This window comes from Triturus cristatus, chromosome 5_2 (assembly GCF_964204655.1).
Source record: "Triturus cristatus chromosome 5_2, aTriCri1.1, whole genome shotgun sequence".
Taxonomy (NCBI): Eukaryota; Metazoa; Chordata; class Amphibia; order Caudata; family Salamandridae; genus Triturus; species Triturus cristatus.
Window position 1 is genome coordinate 972,014,008 of NC_140588.1, and position 18,805 is coordinate 972,032,812.

The 18,805-nt window shown below is 44.7% G+C and overlaps 1 protein-coding gene across 1 annotated transcript in view; it reads right to left on the minus strand.

Moving 5' to 3' along the window:
• CAPN6 (calpain 6) overlaps positions 1-18,805 on the minus strand; it is a 533,527-nt gene that overhangs the window by 23,819 nt on the left and 490,903 nt on the right. Inside the window, exon 12 of the mRNA XM_085608187.1 lies at positions 14,480-14,616. Within this exon, the coding sequence (XP_085464313.1) occupies positions 14,480-14,616 (137 nt within the window). The remainder of the gene's footprint in view (positions 1-14,479; positions 14,617-18,805) is intronic.

The window sequence follows — 18,805 nt, forward strand, 5'->3', positions numbered from 1 at the left end:
AGTGAGTTTATAAGATAGTTTCTTTAATGAGAGTGTAGAGTTCTCTCCCCAGTTTGTAATTACTCTGAGGATATCCCTCACATCCCATAGGGCAGTATATTTGGCTAATGGTGGGTCGAAAACACGCATACTTCCCATTAATTTTTTAGTTACTAAGTTTTGACCTACTGAGGTACCGTCTACCAAGCAGTGCTCTGCTGCAATGACCGATCTGTAGACATTAACAGTTCGATATGCCACACCTGAAGCAAAAATCTCAGATAAGAAGTTGATAACTTGAACTAGATCAGCTGAAATGGGATTGTAGTTCCGTCAAAGGCACCAACAAACCTTTTTACACCATGCCAATCTATAAGCTTTCCTTGTGCCAAATGCCCAGGATTCTGATATGAGTCTAAAAGCGCTCTCCGAAAGTCCTGGCAGCTGCTACTGTCTCCTGAAATCTTTCATGCCATCAGCGACAGAAGGCCCTGATATACAAGGGGGTGACATTCTCCCTGATGACCTGTGATTATTTCCTCAAAGGTAGGGACAAGGATAGGAAAGTCTACACTCATTTTCATCAGGATTGGAAACCATGCCTGGGATCTCCAGAGGGGTGTTATTACTACTACTATCTCCTTGTTCCTGCGAACTTGTAGCAGAAGTCGTGTAAGCATGGCAAAAGGAGGCAAGGCATATGGTGTTAAACCATGCAAATTCTAAAGGAACGCACCTACCCCCAAGGCCTGAGGGTCCGGCCTCCAGGTGAAAAATTTGGGTAGTTGAGTGTTGTCTGCAACCAGATCTATTCCAAATGGTCCCCAGATCGACTGAATGGTCAGAAAAATGTCCCCGTCTTGTCTCCAGTTGCTGGAATCTTTGAAATTCCTGGAGAACCAGTCTGCGACCCCATTGTTCAAGCCCAGAATATGTTCAGCAATCACTGAGAGGCCCTTGTTGAGGCAATATGCCCAACATTTCTTGGCTAGGTCTGAAAGTCCCTTGGAGTGAGGGCCCCCCATCTTGTTCACGTATCTCACCGCAGATACATTGTTCATATGAAGCATGAATGAACACTTCATTAAACCCTTGGTAAAGCAGAAGATTGCAAAGGATCCTGCCAGTAGTTCTAGGCAGTTGATATGTAACTCCTTCTCCTGAATTGTCCAGAGTCCTCCTGTCAATGAGTTGCCACATGTGGCACCCCATCCCTCTAAGATCGGATCCAAATCTAATATTATGTCCGGTTCTTCCCCAAAGATGGCCCTGCCATTCCACGCCTCTGCATTCCTCAGCCACCAGAGTATCTCTTTCCTTGAGTCCGAGTGAACTGAGAATAGGATTTATCTCAAGGCTTTGGCTTTAAGTCTCTGAAGGGCCCGGTAATACAGGAGCCCCGGATATATGGCTTGGAGGGTCAAAGACAAGAGGCTCGGCACCCTTGCTAATATCCTTAACGGGAATCCCTGTTTCTATAGAATTCTCCTTAACTCCTTTCGAAGTTTTCTCAGCTTTTCCCGAGGCAATTTCAATTCTGCTTGAGCTGTATTTACTGTAAAACCCAGGAACTGGGTGACCTGGCTTGGAGTGGTTGCCGAATTTTTGGTGTTTATAACAAACCCCTGGTGTTCCAAGTATTTTATTGTGAGGTCCTTGTGTTGTGATGCTTCCTCTCTGGAATGAGCCATTATTAAAATGTCGTCTAGATATAAAATGATACTTACTCCTTTGCTTCTTAGCCAACCTGCTACTTTGTGTAATACCTTAGTGAAACACCAAGGGGCTGATGAAAGTCCGAAGGGGAGTTTGCCCTCCCAGATGAATTGGAGACATTTCTGATGTGGGGGCCTGATAGGGATAGTCAGATATGCATCTTTTACATCTAGTCACGTTAGCCCATCTCCTTTCCTTAGAACATCCCTGAGGAGGTGGATGCCCTCCATTTTGAAATGGCTGTAAACCACCCATTGGTTCAGATCTTTTAGATTTAGAACAGGTCTCATCCCTTTGTCTTTCTTTTCTACTAGAAAGACATTGCTGACAAAGCCTAATTCCTTTCCCTCTCAAATTGCCCCTTTGGCATATAGATCTTTGACCTCTTGTGTCACCCAGGCAGAATCTTTTTGGGAGAACAATATTTCTCGGGGAAGTCTCTTTTGTATTGGCAAGTCTATGAATTTTATCTTGTACCCTCTGACTGTTTCTAGTACCCAAGGGTTTTGGCTCACCATGTTCCAGTTCCCACAGAATAGGTCTTTCGTAAGTCTTACCTGCTGAAAAACCTCTTTGCCTTCGTTCACCCCTGAAGCCTCTGCATCTTTGCTTTTGAGGGTAGAAGGTTGATTGACCAGCAAAACCAGATTGGGAGGGTCTTCCTCCTCGTCCCATGAAGGGTCTTGTCGAAAACTGTCCACGGCCGGGGAACCAACCACGTGTTCTCCCGGCCCTTCCAAAAACCTTATCGTGGAAAACTCTTTTAATATCTTTTTGAGATTTTTGAATGGAGTTAAACGCTCCCACATATTTGGCCATCTCTTTGACAAATTCCTCCCCAAAGAGGAGGCCTTGAGAGGAAGCTCCCCCTTTTTGTTAGCTACTTCCACTAGCATAGGGTCGATTTTTAAAAGGACACTCTTTCTCCTCTTGAGAGTGCAGTATTTTCATTGCTGAGTTGGCAAATTGCCTTTTGCGCCCACTGGCGCAGCTCTGTTGAGTCTATAGGAGTGATATCAAGATAAGCTCTTTCGGCTAGTTCGAACATTTTAGTTAGAGGTGCCTGTAATATCCAAGAGTCTATCTTGGCAAGATTTTAGACCCTTGTAAAGACCTTTTCTTGGATCTCTCCCGCTCTTGGCGATGAGTGCCACTTCTTTTTTTTATCCAGATCTGGGGTTGAGGCTACCTTATCGGGGAGAGAAGGGCGAGGGCACTCAGCTCTCAGCCAAGATCTGACCTCCTTTGGAATCTCTTTATGGAGCCAGAAAGAAAGGTATTCACCTATATGTTGGGAAGGGACCCTATCGGGGGAGAAGGGATATTTCATGAGGAGGGGGTCAAACATATACGCCCCAAAGGGGTCTAGGATTCCCATTGTAGACCCTGAGGCCCTTGATGCCTCACCTGAAGTGTCCACATTTCTTATTTGACCTTCTTCCTCAAAATCACAATCAGAGGAATAGGATAGGTTAATCTCATCCTCCTGGTCCTCGTCACGGTCGATGGGAATGGATCGAACCAGGCCTTTTTCTTGCTCATCTATTGTGACCAAGTGTGAGAAAGTGCCATCTTTCTTGCATGGTATGCCCCCACTTTTTGCTGAATTGCTGAATGCACTTTTACTGAGTGTGTCCAGGACTCCTGCCAATCAGGTGCCCAGGGCCCATGTTCCTTCCCTAAAACCTAAAACCCAAATTGGCAAACCCTGGCCACATGTCAGCCCCTGGTAAATGGTACCCTAGGTACCCAGGGCCTTGTGACCAGGGAAGGCCTCTAAGGGCTGCAGCACTTATTGTGCCACCCTTAGAGGCCCTGGACCCTAACACAAACACACTGCCCTTGCAGGCTGAGTCTCTGGGTAGAAGACAAAACAGAGAGTCGACATGGCACACATCCCTGTGTGCCATGCCCACAACCTGCACTGCCCTGGCATACATCATCCACCCCTCTAGCTGGGTGCCCTATGCCAGTGGTGTGGGCACAGGAGCATGGTCCATTCCTGGGCCCTGTAAGTGCAGTGCTGCCATTTAAGAGTATATGGTGCTGGGAGCTCGTCAAACACGAACTCCACAGCACCATGATGGCAACACTGAAGAATGAGAAGTTTGGTATCAAACTTCTCAGCACATTAAACCCGCACTGATGCCAGTGTGGGATTTAATGTACAATGCACTACAGAGGGCATCTTAGAGATGCCCCCTGAAACCTAACCTACAATCCACGTCTTGTATGAGAGGCTGCCTGGGCTGCCACACAGCAGACATGTTGCTGGACCCCCGCTCTCCTGGGCCTGCAACAATGCACATCCTGGGCGAGGTGCTAGGTCTCCTCCCCCAGGATGGGCAGAGGGAAGCTTCAAAGGCTTGACGCCTTTGTGAGCTTCTCCAGGCCACTTGCTGTTCTCAGCAACTGTCCCCCACCGGTTCTGACCCCCAGTCTGGCAGGAAGACTGGCCGAAAACCCCAAGTAAGGACAAGGGATGTGCCAGCCCTGCCAACCCCACCCCTCAGGTGGGGGAGGCGAGGTGAAGCACATCTCCGGGCCCTCGCCATCTTGAAGATGGGGAGCCCTACCCAATCAGGACTAGGACACTGCCCCCCCCCCCACAGGAGAGTGGCAGGATAGGGGGTGTACCCACCCCAGGACAGGGACCCAGTGGTCCCTGCCCTTTACCTACCTGTAACGCCCCTAAATGTAGTATTTAGGGGCACCCTGAACCTTCCTTCCTTGGAGTCCAGATTCGAAAACAGCAAAGAAGATCAAGAAGAAAGAAGACCTGCCGTGCAGCTGCTAAGAAGAGGAAGACACCAACTGCTTTGGCCCCATCCCTACCGGCATGTCGACCCTCGAACCTGCTCCTGCTAAATCCCGGCACCTCCTGTGGCCAGCAACCTCACAAACCCCGGAGGACCTGGCTAGCTTGTGACTCTGAGCACCTGGGACTCCCACGAGCAGTGGCTCTGCTCAAAGCAAGTACCTAACCCCTGGCATCAGCCCGTAACTGCGAACCCTGCACACTCTGCACCCGTCAAGCCTGGCCTGTGCCGGAATGGACAAAGACCCCGAGGACGTCCCCCCGGCGACTGTGACCCCAAATCCGGCACCCAAGGACCCACCTCGACGCTCCTGATGACACCTGCAACCTCAGAACCAGGGACCCCCCCAACCGCGATTAACAGAGGGTAAGATTTCCCGACACCAAAAGGAACCCATGCACCCGGCGCACTGCGGCCCCCTGTACCTGACTCATGGGTACCTACCTATCCTCCAACTACCCAACTTACCTCTTAAAGTGGTGGTGGCACCTGAAGAATCTTCGTCCCCGAGCTTGCAGCCTTTGTTGATCCTTGAGCTTTTCCGTAGCAATCCATTGAGCGTCCGAAGGCTCGAAAGCACCCTGCACCCAGCCGCCTGTGTGGCCCTGGCAGTGCAACTTCTACTCCTACCTATTTCCCCATTTACCCTGAGCAAGTGACCAGGAGCCCAGCTCCCACAGCCGCGTGGCCTGCTAGTCAGCAGCCACCAACCAATGGCCGCCTGTCTCCCATAGGATAACATTGGGCCTAACTCACTCTGCACCCGGCCACCCCAGTGCCGCTGAGGGTGTAACAACTGTACCTACCTGACCCTGGGAGAGCCCTGAGTCTATGCCCATAACCTCCACTCTGTCAGTCGAGTACTTACCCCAAAGCTGATAACTCACTTTTCTTCCATAGGGTAACATTGAAATTTCTTGTGTGGAGTTTCTCAACTTTAAAATATTCACCTAAAATCAACCTAGTAACGAAAACGGAAATACTCACCTGCTATTAGGAGAGATCCCCGTGCTGGATCTTGGTGCTCAGCACTGACCCTGAAAAGTACTTACGACCGTACTTACCACTAACTCAATTTTCTCCCATAGGAAAGCATTGACTGTTTTCCTGTGAAATTTTTTCTGTGCCGATTTTTGCAAACTACAAATATTCTTTTAAAATCATACCAACTGTGAAAACGTAATTACTTACCTGTTTTAGATAGATGTCCCAGTACTGAGCCTAGGAGCCCAGCACTGGATTACCAAAGTAACGAGAACATACTTTACCCGTAACTTGAATTTTCTTACATAGGAAACCATTGACTGTTTTTCTATGAAATTTCTTCTAAGTGTCGATTTTGCAAACCTATAAATATTCCTTAAAAATCGCCTGTATAACTTAAACACAGTTTCTCAACTGCTTACAGGTGGTACACTAGTGCTGGATCTAGGATCCAACACTGACCTAGAAAAAGTAACCAAAACCCCACTTATCTGCTAAGTGAATTTCCTTCCATAGGATAACATTGGTAATGTGATTTGAAAATGTTTCTAAGTGTCAACTTTTAAAATAGCAAAATATTGTTTAGAAATCACAACAGTAACTAAAACGAATTTACTCACTTGTTTCCAAGAACTGCCCCAGGACTGAATCTAGGATCTAGGATCAATTGCATATAACTTAAAATTCCCATTGAGCTCAATGTATAATTGTGTTTGAAATTGTGTTGCCTATTGCAACAAACTAACTATTACCTGCAAAAAACAATTGCATATTGCAAAGTATTTAACTAAAGCATCTCATTCTGAGAAAGTATATTTTGATACCTATTGTTGGTTCTAAAATAAAACAACCATATATTTCTTTATACAAACCATTGGCCTAGAGTTCAGTTCTTGAGTGTGTGAGACCATTTGCTGACTGAGTGTGCACAGCAAATGCTTTACACTGTCCTCTGATACTGCCTTATTGCTCGACCAAGATACCACTTTAGAGAGTAAGGTTATATCTAACTTTAGCCTCTGCCAAAAATCTGGGGACTGTGGACTCTGTACACCCTGTACCTATTTGGGAACAGTATATACAGAGCCACTTTCCTACACCAAGGCACCGTCATTGTCACCGCCACAGCGTGAAGTCACAGGGATAGGGATGGAGCTCTTAGCTTATTTAGCACCTTTAGTAGGGTTGTCGCTCGTTGGTCTTTTTCTTTGCCCTTTATCAGACTCCGTGGCCTCCTCCTGAGGTCTTGAGGATGGCCATCCTTTTTTTGATAGGGCTTCCAATTTTTTATTAATGGTGTCATCAAGTGACCCCATAACCCTATCTAGGGCTTTACTAATTAGTCCTTCTAATTTATCTTCCATGGAGCTGGTTGAGGGTTCTGAAGACATAACTAAATTTAAGGTCAGACACAGTAAACTGCTAAAGGATAAGTGAGGTTCAACTGTCAAAACAGGTAGGAATGTTAAGCATGTAAAATGGCTGTTTTAATTGTTATAGTAACCTAACTTGGTTCAACAAAATGGTTATCATGCATTGCTAAGGACTTTTCCTTTAATTGAGGGTGTTCAGGGTTTAATATGTGAGCCCTTCCTCTATTTTCATGGCCCTTGACCTGCATTTGACCCTTTTGATTATTTTTTTAATTATTTTTATTATTATATATGAAAATGAACAGTGCAGCCCAGCCGGTAACCACCAAGGAAGACGAATAGTTAACCAGCGTAGAATTATGGGGCAGTCAGGCAAGTCAACTTATTTATTTCGGTATTTTAACTGCCAAACCCTTGTTAATTAATCAGCCAAGACCTACGGAGGTCTCCATTGTCTTTTGCTGCCATGGTAACCCTGCGCGGCCCCCGCCGAGCTTCAGCTGAGGCTGCAGGGTCACCATGGAGACGCAGGAGCAGTGCGTCTCTCAGCACGGGAACGGCATTTGAAAGACGCTGGTCCCGTGTTATGGAAGCTTTCTTCGGGCTGAAGGAGCCAAAGAAAGTTGAGAAATGGTTCAGATGGAGGCAAGAGTGTCTCCGTTCGATTTCCTAATCACGTCAGTGTTACGAGACGGAGACGGAAGCTCTCCGCCTCATTAACAGCTAATGTACAAGCTTTAACAGTTAGTACGCGAAAAAGAGGAAAGGGGGCATTTAAGAAAGGCAGTAATCGATGAAACCCTAGTATAAGGGTGGAGAATCTCTACAGTATGAGCAGGCAACTGTCAATACTAACAATATTGTGTATAAATAATGAAAAAAATACACTAAAATAAATACTCATTAATTTCAATACTGCTGAATGGGTGGGGTGGGGGTACAGCCGCCCAATCAGCCACCCAGTCTATTCAAACAACATGCTCAACAGGCACGCATCAAGGAAAAAAAAGTATGAGTACTTATCTTGTGAGCGGCAGCAATAAAGAAGGGAGAAGACTACGTGAACATGGACTATATGCTATGTTAGAATGTTTTGAAGTTCTAGATCGCTTCATTGTTGCTGCTTTGAGCTTCGCAATAAAGGAGATTTGCATAATGTTAGCCTCCGTATCATGCCATAAAATCCTCTAACAACACTGTAGACTCAAAGACTAACAGATCCTTATAGACAATCAAATATCAACCTGCTAGCATTCACTCAAAGTCCAAAAGATGCTATGAGACTGTCGAACAACAGACACAATCACAAACTCAAATTCCAGAGACAGTTTCAGCCAATGACATTGAAAAGCAGGCCTGATTTCACCATGTAAAAAAACATAAAGTGTTACAACACTTGGTGGCAGCAAGGAGGCATCACTGAGCTGAAATGAACTGTCTTCGACTGGGAAGAAAAGGACACAGGTGTGATACAGTCAGTATACTGCTGCTGGAGGATGTCTCCAGACCCTAAGCGAGGACGCTCTGACCCAGAGCAAGTTCTAGGGCAGAGAAAAGAAACGCTTCTGGAAATGAGTGATGCGATTATGTCTGCGGTGCACAACTCAACTAAACTGCACCTTTTGGGGAAAACAGCACTTCCAGGGCTGTTAATGTGGCTTGAGTCCTGTAATTAGCAGTCTCCAATTAAAGGGTGGAGCCAGGGGCCAGCCCCTTTGGGGTTCGCAGGGAGGTAAACAATTTGTTATAGTGGGTTAACTAGGGGCGGGGAGGGTTTGTGTCACTAAGAATTGAGGGGGCGGTTATGAGGTGTTACTGCCTGGCTCTTTTATGGCAGTACAAATAAGGAAGTCCAACCCTACACAGTGCAGCGTGCTATCTATTTAGGCGGATCTCGGAGAAGCCCCCCCCACCCAACTACGTCCTGCATCAGCTGGCTATACGGATCGATGTGACAGCTTCTTTCCCACATTCCCTATGCCAAGGAAGTACCCGAGTTTGCCGTTCCTGTCTCAGGTGTTCGGGTGAGGGCTTCTTTTTGCATGCTCAGAGGCTGCGCCGGGAAACAGGGAAGGAGTTTACTCAATGTGCAGCACGGGCCACCGCCTCCACAGCACTGTGGAGGCCACAGCCCGGGCATAACGAGTCACAGAGGTGGCAAGTGAAATCCCCGGGGAGGGAGGGACATCGGGGCAGCACCGATGTGGTAGCGGGCTGGCAAAGGATAAGGAAGGGAAACCTTCTGCCCAGGAAAAGCGGGAGTAGCAGCAGAAAATGAAACAAGTCTGTTGTTTTTTAAAATATAAAAGTGGTCTTGTTTCTTAAACAAAGCACGGCGCCTATGCACATAAAATTTATGCGCATGGCAAAAAAAAAAAAAAAAAGTGGACGCTCTGCGGAAACAAAGCGCGGCACCCGTGTTGCAAGTATGAAATCGGGCGGGTGCTGAAAACAAAGCACGGCGCCCGTGCACATAAAAAGTGATAATAAAAAAAACAATGAAAGTGGCGCTGTGGTGATATAATATTACCACAAAATAAAATAATTAGTCCCTAAACAAAACAAACAAAGACCTACAGCGCAAGTACTGATAGTGATGAATTGGGAGCGCCAGCCAATAAGGAGCCACTAAAGAAGACCGACGTAGGAGGGAACAAATGTTAAGCAGCAGGCGGCCTTGCACTCCCTATACAGATTACAACAGGTCTTCCAGACAGTGCATGCGCGCTGCTAGGCTCAACCTAAAAAGGAAGGTTGGGGCTGGCAAGTAGATTAACTTGCCAGGTCGAAATGACAGTTTAAAACTGCACACACAGGCTCTGCACTGGCAGTCCTGAGCCATGTTAAAAGTACAAGTGGGTGGTACAATCAATGCTGCAGGCCCCTAGTAGCATTTGAATTCTAGGCCCTGGGCACATGGAATTCACATTATTAGGGACATATAAGCAAATCAAATATGCAAATTCTGGATACCCTATTTGTTATCATGGTTTAGGTAAATAGCAAATGCACTTTAGCACTGATTAGCGGTGGTAAAGTGCCCAGATCCCTAAAGCCAGCAAAAATGAAGTCAGCAAAAACAAAGTCAAAAACAGGAGGTCTGAAGACAAAATGTTAAGGGAAACCAAGCCAAGGATGCCAAGTCTAACACCAAGAATCAGAAAAAGCATGGTCCTTTCCATCAGATGCTTGGAAGTCCGATAGATTCAGGATCCTGCCCCTCTTCCTGCATGCTCAGAATCCCAGTGCCTTAGGAGTCACATGAGGCGTACTGGAGTTTATCATAAGCAGTAGAAACCTCTAAAATGACCTGCAGGGCAACTATTGATGCATACATCAAATGGTGTTTAAACAATAATGCTGCCTAACTCTTCTCGCCTATGGGCTCTCCACCATTTGGGACCCATACAGAGGACCAGCCACCGCCTTAGAACTCCAATGCATTTTTATCCTAAGTATTGGTAGATATTCATATCACCTAACAGTGATGACGCTGTCAAATTGCTTATCATATGACAATTCAGCTTGTTCTGCCATGGTGTAGTAAGGGAACAACAACATGTTTTATGAAATTGGATTGATCCTATATAAGCAACATTTTTAATGTGTCTCCTATTACCTTGTTAAGCACATTTTGTTGATCACTCTGTGCCAGACTTTCTACTATCAATAATATTATATATCCAGTGGCTGTGGTATCTTTATCTTTTCAACACATTCTCCTCTTAGTGGTATGATCCCTGCTGCTCAGCCAGAATGACTGTGATGTAATTAGAATGCTGGTTTATGAATGGTTGAGTGAATACCATTTGGAGTGCTTGGGCTGAGCAGCAAGGATGCTGCTCCCGGTGGAGCTTTCTTCATACCTACTTTACCTGTAACGTGAGACTCGTACCTTATGAATAAACCTGAGCCTGTTTCACCTTACTACTGGCTACCCTGCATCATCATTTACCACAGTGCCCTATAGTAGACTGCCACAGCTGATGTACTGTCAATTAAAACTATTAAGGGGAATGAGTGTTTCTACTGACGGATCCCAAGTGGATCTTACTATTTATACTTAAAAAAAAAAAAAAAAGACCTCCAAGAAGAGTCCCCATTGACGGAGTACATCCATACTACCAGCATTGGATTCCGAATGATAAGCAACCCGATGATGAAGATGCCACTTAGGTAGATGGGTGACGGTTTGCGTTCTTTTAATAGAGATACTCCAAGGTTCATAGGATTTTTGTACAATTTTGTAGCTCTCCAGTCAAGGTGGAGGAATTGCTTGAGCAATTATTAAAGAGAGAATATAGGTATAAAACCAAATCAAGAATAAAAACTACAAGGTCAAGGGTCATATATAGAGAGAAATGGGAAATTGAATTTTAACTATAACATTGATTTTTAGGAGTCTCCCAGCATGCTATGAAAATAAAATGATGGAATGTGGCAGCAGCAAGAAGAGTGGCTCCTCCACAATGGGAGGACATTCAGAGGAAAAGGGGGGACATGGCAAACATAAAAGCATGGTTGGAACAAAAGTGATAGAGCTATATATTAAGGATTTATGGTGTAAAAAAAGATAAAACTGTAAAGAACAGCATGCCTAGATAAAAAAGTAAAAAATAAATAATACAGACAAAAGAAAAATGCATATGATAAGGTAAATGGGAGCTCAAGGTAACAGTTGGGTATTTTTCAAAAGTGATGCAGGTGATTAGCAAGCAAGAATACAACAGATAAGGAAGGAGTAGAATATCTTATTAGATATAAAACTTGACCTGACACTAAGTAAAGAAATTAAGCCACAGGTGACCTCTCCTGCGAGTAAAGAATCAGAGAAAAGTATAAATAGTGTTATGGAATAAGAATGGTATGAGGAACAGTAGAAAAGGATAAATGTGTTGAGAGATATGAAACAGGAAATCAGAAATCCTACTCCTACAAGAAATCGACATAAACAAAATGCAATGGAGTTAAGCAGTTCGATCTGATCCAGATGATAAACTTGGGTCAAATGCAAAATGCGTATGGACAGAAATAGACATATAACATACTTAAAATATCTATATGATAATGTTGGTGTATGGAACAAACAGACAATAACATGCTTTAATGAATTGGAATTAATGATGTCAAAATATTGTGTGCCATATGAAACAAGAGGTGACTTTAATATACCTCTAGTCCCAAATTCCTATAATGCATCATATAAAGGGGTCTGTAGAGTACCCATTATGAGCAAAGGTATATACAAACTGATGGAGTACTTAAATATATTTGAAATATCGAAGTGCAAAGCACTTTCAAGGACTGCAATATTCAATTTATTCACATAGACCTAAGCAACATTTCATGGTTCACTATGTTTTAGTAGATTCAATGTTGAAATTGAAGGAGGAGGTAGAATAATTATCCTGTGAGCCCATGACAGAGGCAAAAGGACATCACTATTAATAAAAGAAGTCGAAAGGGAAGTTATTGCTGGATCCAGAATAAAGAAAATAACTGATAGATGACTTTGAATTTTTAAAGGTGATCCAGGCTAGGGTAAACACATTTCATTAGGGAAGTAAAAGGACAGTGGTCCATTGTCAATACGGTACTCACAGCACATGAACATACGAGAATTGCTCACAACATAAAAAGCACAATATAAAAAAGAGAAGGAAAAGGTTTCATGAGAAGGATCAGAATCAAGGATTTAGAGGAAGGCAAACTGACACATTAAGCAAATAGGCCAGTAGTGAGTACATTAGAAGACATATCTATGCTAGATGGATTGAATAACAACAAAAGGAAATTTGGGAAGTGATGCAAGAGAGAGGAGAAGAATGACTTCTTCATTCTGAATGTAAAGAAACAAATAAGATATATTGGCCTGAAAGATAGAGGGCAGGCAAGTAGGAAAAGGGTTGGTAAGATCAAAGACCCTCGGTGCAAACATGCTTTTCAAGATAAACTGCCAGCTTTATTCAGAGACCACTGTCATAGTCTATTTAGGGTTTGGGTGGCTAGACAGAGAAAGATACAGATTAATAGTGATCAACCTTTTTAAGGGAATGGCCATGTTACATTTTTTTTCTGCAGGTACTGGAAGTGATTTAATGTGATCTTTGCCACCTAGGGGATTACATGAAGTGATTTCACAGGAATTAACAGTGAAACGAGTTGTGAAGTCCAAATTCTACAAGAACTACATTGCTAGGTAATAGTAGTAACATTATTAATAGGAAAATATGAGTAAAACAGGCACTAACTGAGCCTTAATGGCCCTGCTAGTGGGTATCAAGTGCTATATAGATGCTATAATACACGCAATGGTTGTCAGTTTTATGAAAGGCGTATAATGCTGGACTACTAAATACATGTGAACATATGTGTATGGGGTGGCCAAACGGCTGATCTTGGTGCCCAGATACTACGTTCAGAAGACCTGGCCTTTTCATTATGTCACGAAAGGGCTGAATTCGGTCCAATCAATTTATCTCCCAGAGTCTCAGATAAGAAATAATGTAATGTAAAAATGCTATAGTAAATTAACCAGAGAAAAAACATGCACAGACTTTGGCAAGCACAGTCTGCTGCAGTACAATCTGGATCCACTGTCCCCAGCCTTACATCCAGAGTGATCCGCCTCACCATCATGGTCCCTATCAGCTCAGTCGTTGAACTCCCACTCGCAGACCTCCGTCCCGAACCTTGGCCGCCCGGTCCTTTGCAGTCCCCGCCTGGCCCAATGGTTCCCCCCTTCCCCCCGCAGCACAGTCCAGCACAGGTCCGCAATCAAGGCTCCCATCCCATATTCATTATAATGGAAAATTACCTATAGGGGAGTTCAAGTAGCAGAAGCATCAATGGCTATGAATGCAAGGTTCTTCTGTAGCCAGCAAGGAAGTCTTCTTGTTCAACTTCACAAAAAGTGCTCCAGGCTTCCAGCTTCAGCCTGGTGCCCTCGGTGGACTGTTTGCTGTACTGTACAACTCACTATCCCGCTATTTATGAGTGAAGGACGGGCTCCTTTATACATCTCAACACCCTCTCCCCCTCCAAATCTATTTGGTGGTTGAGTCACAGATGAGGAAAAATAGCTTGAGCTCTACCTCATTCTTAATTGGATATATTTCTTAGAGTGAAAGAACTGTACTTCTGAGGCTGCTCCTCTGAATGGGCCTGCCTGCTATGCAAGACTCTTGCGTTGCTCTGCTGTCTACTCATCTGAACAAGTCTTCCTGGAGGCAAAGACGTATGTGCTTCTGCTGCCCCTCCTATGGTGGTGCATGTCTAGCTACCATTCAGTTTGCTCAGCCATGGGAATATCAATGCAGAGATGATGTTTAATGGCATCAATAGGCCGCACAATATCCAAAAACCAGATGTTTCAGTGTTACATATATTGGCTGTTGACTAAATTAACAGAGGTGAAAACAAACAGGACATACAATTATATCCATGAAGCCTGACCCTCTAGTGCAGGATTCTCCAAAGTCGATTCTGGAAGGCTGGATCCATGCCAGATTTTCAAGATAACTACATTTATCTAAATGGAGGTATGCTCTAGTGTCTACTCAGTGGAACCAGTCACTATGATTTGTGCCCTGGCAAATGTTTTCTTACCTGAACAACGATTGGCTTGTCAAGGTCCCTTCTGTAGAACACAGCTCTTGTTTCAAAAACCGCACTCCCAGTGTATTTCTGGACTTCAGAAGAAACTTTTTCTTTTTCACACTGGATAACCAGGTAAGGGTTTACTTCTAAAGAAAACCAGAACCCAAATTTCATTCAATAAATCAAATGTGTGTTTTTTTTTTTTAAATAAAGATAATACTTCTAGAATTTAATAAAACAATGACTGTATCAGAAACATTTAGCAGAGCTTAGAAAAATTCTAAACATGCAGTATTTTCATAGTCTTTTATCACATCCTTCTATGTATATGAATTTGTTTATTAGTGATTGTAGTTAAGCAGGGATCAGGCCAGGTCAAGCCTCAGTTGGTGGCACCATAGTAAAGCTGAGCAACTGATATTTCCTGTGCATCTGGTAAAAGGTCCCAGATCAAAGAGAATGGTGAGTTTATTGTACATCTTGGCAGGCGCTCAGAGGTAATGAACAATGCTGGGCGCTAAAGTAACCACAAGCCACATATTTAACACAGCAAATTGCAAGCCACGCCCACAATACTCTGATCTGTGCCTGCAGTGCTAGCTACCCGAGTCCTTGGGGACTATTCACAATGGTAATTTAAAGCACTATGCATTTTATATTGGGCATAACACAGACCCATCTTTTCTGCAGCAAATGGCCATCCCATATCATGCCAATAGGGACTTGCGATCAAATAACTGTAGATTTATTTTTGTCTCCAGAATTAACCCCTTGCCTGCTCATGACGGAACCACTCCGTCATGAGCCACGGGCGCCGTGTGCTCATGACGGAGTGGTTCCGTCATGCTGCGGCCGTTGCGGCCGCTCCGCCCACGCGGCGCTGATTCCCCGCCTGTGCGGGCGAATAATGCAAGTGGGCGGAGTAGTGACGGAACCACTCCGTCATGAGCACAGCACGCCTGTGGCTCATGACGGAGTGGTTCCGTCACGAGCATGGCGGCGCCGCGCTCACCCCAACCCCCCCAGCGCCGCGGCAAAATTCGTGCCGCGGCGAAGGGGTTAAGAAAGACAGAAGTGGGTGCAGGACTTTTGCCTACCTCGCACCTGGGCTTTGAAACTCTCTGCCTTCCAATCTCAGATTGGAGGACAAGTTTGCGAGGTTCAGAAAGAAACTTAAGACATATCTTTCCTCTCAACTCTGTCCTATTTTGCTTTAATTCACTCACTCCTCTCATTACGATATTACTGGGAAAGCCCGATCCGACTAGCCATGGTCCACTCATCGTCATCAAGATTCCCAAGTCTTCCTCCCACTTTTCTCCAAGGTGGGTGAATAGATAGGGGAGTTCGCAATTAAGGACTGGTACACCTCCTGATATCCACTTCCGTCCACTTAACTCCATAGTACTATTTGCCTCTATGGGTTGGAACTCGGGTATTGCCACCAAGTCGGATTTGTAGGTGTCTGGGGCATGCGTAAGCAGTAAATACCTGAAAATCTGTTGTTTTGTGGAGTGTACACTCAACTGACAATAACGTTCATCCCTCTAGGCAGGAGCGGATGGTTAGACAAATTGCAAGAATTCCTCCCATAATCTTCTGTGTGTTTCATGTATCGCCCTAAGTGGCATGGGTATGTCCAGACGTGGGTCCCATGCGCACTGTGTCACTGGAACCAAGCAGTATCGGGCTGATGAGCCCATAACTCGGGCAAAACCGGTCCTGGGTTGCTTGTGTTCCGGTTCAGGTAGGACCTGGCCTGGCAGTTCCGTCTGGACTGTTTCCATGAGGAGCAGGGTCAAGACTGATTTGTATATGGCTGGGTCCAAACTGTGGTGGCATGTTGAGCTAAAGAACGATGGGTTGGGATGCTTGTGGTTAGACAAACTGCAAGTATTTCACCCATCACCTTTTGTGTGTTTCATGTGCCGCTCTATGTGGAGGGCCTACTGGGATATCCTTTCTCACTGTGGCCAAATGCTGCCTTGACAGGAATTATATGGAGGTGTGTACGACTTCTGGTGGGCATGGGTTATCTAATTGCCAACTCTGGGAGAATGGCGGTAAGGCATGGATAGGTGAGCATTGGTATAGGAGGTTGTCTCCAAGCCAGAGGCTGCTCTGCGAAATATCACAGAATCTGAGAAAAATGAATAAAATACGATGATGCGTTTTAATCAGGGCTTAGTTTACTCAGTTTTGCTGAGTTTTGCCTTCTGACAGCAGATGGGAGAGATCCCTTGAACCTTTGTCTTAAGCAGGGATTGATGGTGTTTGGGGTTGAGGTCTTAAAGTGTATGCACCATACATCTTTTGTATTGACTGCATGCAGACTGTTTAATGGAGCTGGAATTGCGAATAACAAGTTTTAAAGATAAAAAAAGATGTAATGTGCCCGGAACAAGCAGCAAACAAACTAACATAGGACAGGGATTTACTTGAATAGTTTTCAGGAAAGAGCATAAACCAAAATGTCAAATAAAAGGGATTTGGAAGAAGTTGAGAGTGGGCTATTGTGACCAAAGAGTATTGGATAAATGGAACAGTGTGGAACAAAAACTGAAAGAAGAGGAAGTATTCGCAGAGGGGCCAGACAACATCCTCTAAACTATCCAAGACATGTCTAAAGGAGGCTGTTTCTCTTCTATGACCTTAATTAGATTTTTAATTACAGATCATAAAATAACTGGCACCCCGCAGAGCTGAGGTTTGAAAGCTGCCAGTGCTGTCGCCTGGATGCAGAGACTGAAGCAGGATGAATTTACTTACACAAGAAGACACAAGGTCTCATTTAAATGTCGCTGACTGCTCACGAATGCACAGAAGCCGTTTCCCCAACAATCTCACATGTGCATCGCTTATGCCAGTTGTGCAAGTTACAACCGTGGAACCTGAAATGCGTTTTGTAAAATGAATTTCCCAGTAATTCTGCAGGATTTTTGAGAGGGTTACAATACTAAGACCCCCGTCGCCACCAGAGTGCAATAGTGGAGAATATATTTTGAATAATTATGGACACCTCCATTGCAGGGTAGTATGTAAATATTGTTTACAAGTATAAAATCTACATACAGATTGTGTCTGAAACATAATTTACGAAAATACCATGCGATTGGGCGTAGGTTTTCTCTTATTAACTGATAATTTGTAAGATATATATTTGGGACACAATATTTATGTCCGACCCTAGACTGACTTCGATGTTCTGGTGCCACACTGGGGACATGCTGTGGGCACCGATAGTCACTTTGACAGCTGTTCCTTTCTTCATAATCCAGGGTTGACCCAGAGAATGAGAGAGAAAGGCAGGATAGGTTGAGTGACGGAGGAAGAGAACCAGAAGACAACACTGACAAAGGTAGAAAGCTGGGATGAAAAAGGAACCTGTAAGTGTGGTAAAGAGGCAGGAAGAGTGGGGTAAAGGAAGAAAGAGGCGTGAGCTGGAATCAAGCTTTGGGATAATCCCTCCCCCAAATTTACTATTACTGGCAATACTGGGGGGCAATAATGGGAGGGCGTCAATAATTCAAGGGTAAGGGGATAACAGATGTTAGGAGATTTTGGGGCTTGCCCCGGAATTAAGAGTTCCTCTACAGATCCCCGTACGTTTTTCACGAGAGGCTTCACCTATTTGTAGCAGGTGAAATCTCTGGGTGAAGCAGCCCTAACGTGCAGTGTTCCCACACAACTTCTATGTTTGATGAGGCTGGTAACTCCTCTTGCCGGCTCCACTGGAATGAATAGACAACTCGGGCCAAAGAAAAGCCTATATAGATCCATATTTCCTTCCTAAAAGCAGTTTCTTACAGTAAATTTGTTTTGCTTGCGTTACATATATTTTTTACAGTTATGACAAATACTTTGGCACGTGGTTATGCATTTCTGCACCACACAATGTGTGTATAGTAGGCTCATGTTTACTTGATTTTCCTTAATAGTATATCAGTTGACCTGTTTCAACTGACAATGCCTGTAAGTAACGCCTGCATAAGGATTCGTAAGATACTATGGGGCAGATTTACGACTTCTGGCGGATCTCTGCTAATCAGCAGAGATGCGCCAGAAGAGTTGCGACACATCTGCCCACCCGTGCGCCACCACTGATGCGCCGCATTTACAATGCGGCGCACCGTGGCGCTCGGATGGGCAGATGCGTGACGCATCCCCTGTCGGAAAGGCGGCGCATTGCTGGAGTTGCGTCGCAAGCGCGACGCAGCTCCAGCAAGGCTTGGGGGTGCCCTATCCCTAACATGCTGCGTCAATCCTTACGCCTGCTTCAAGCAGGCGCAGGGTTTTGACGCAGCATGGCCTTAAAAGTGACTGAGTGAAATCTTG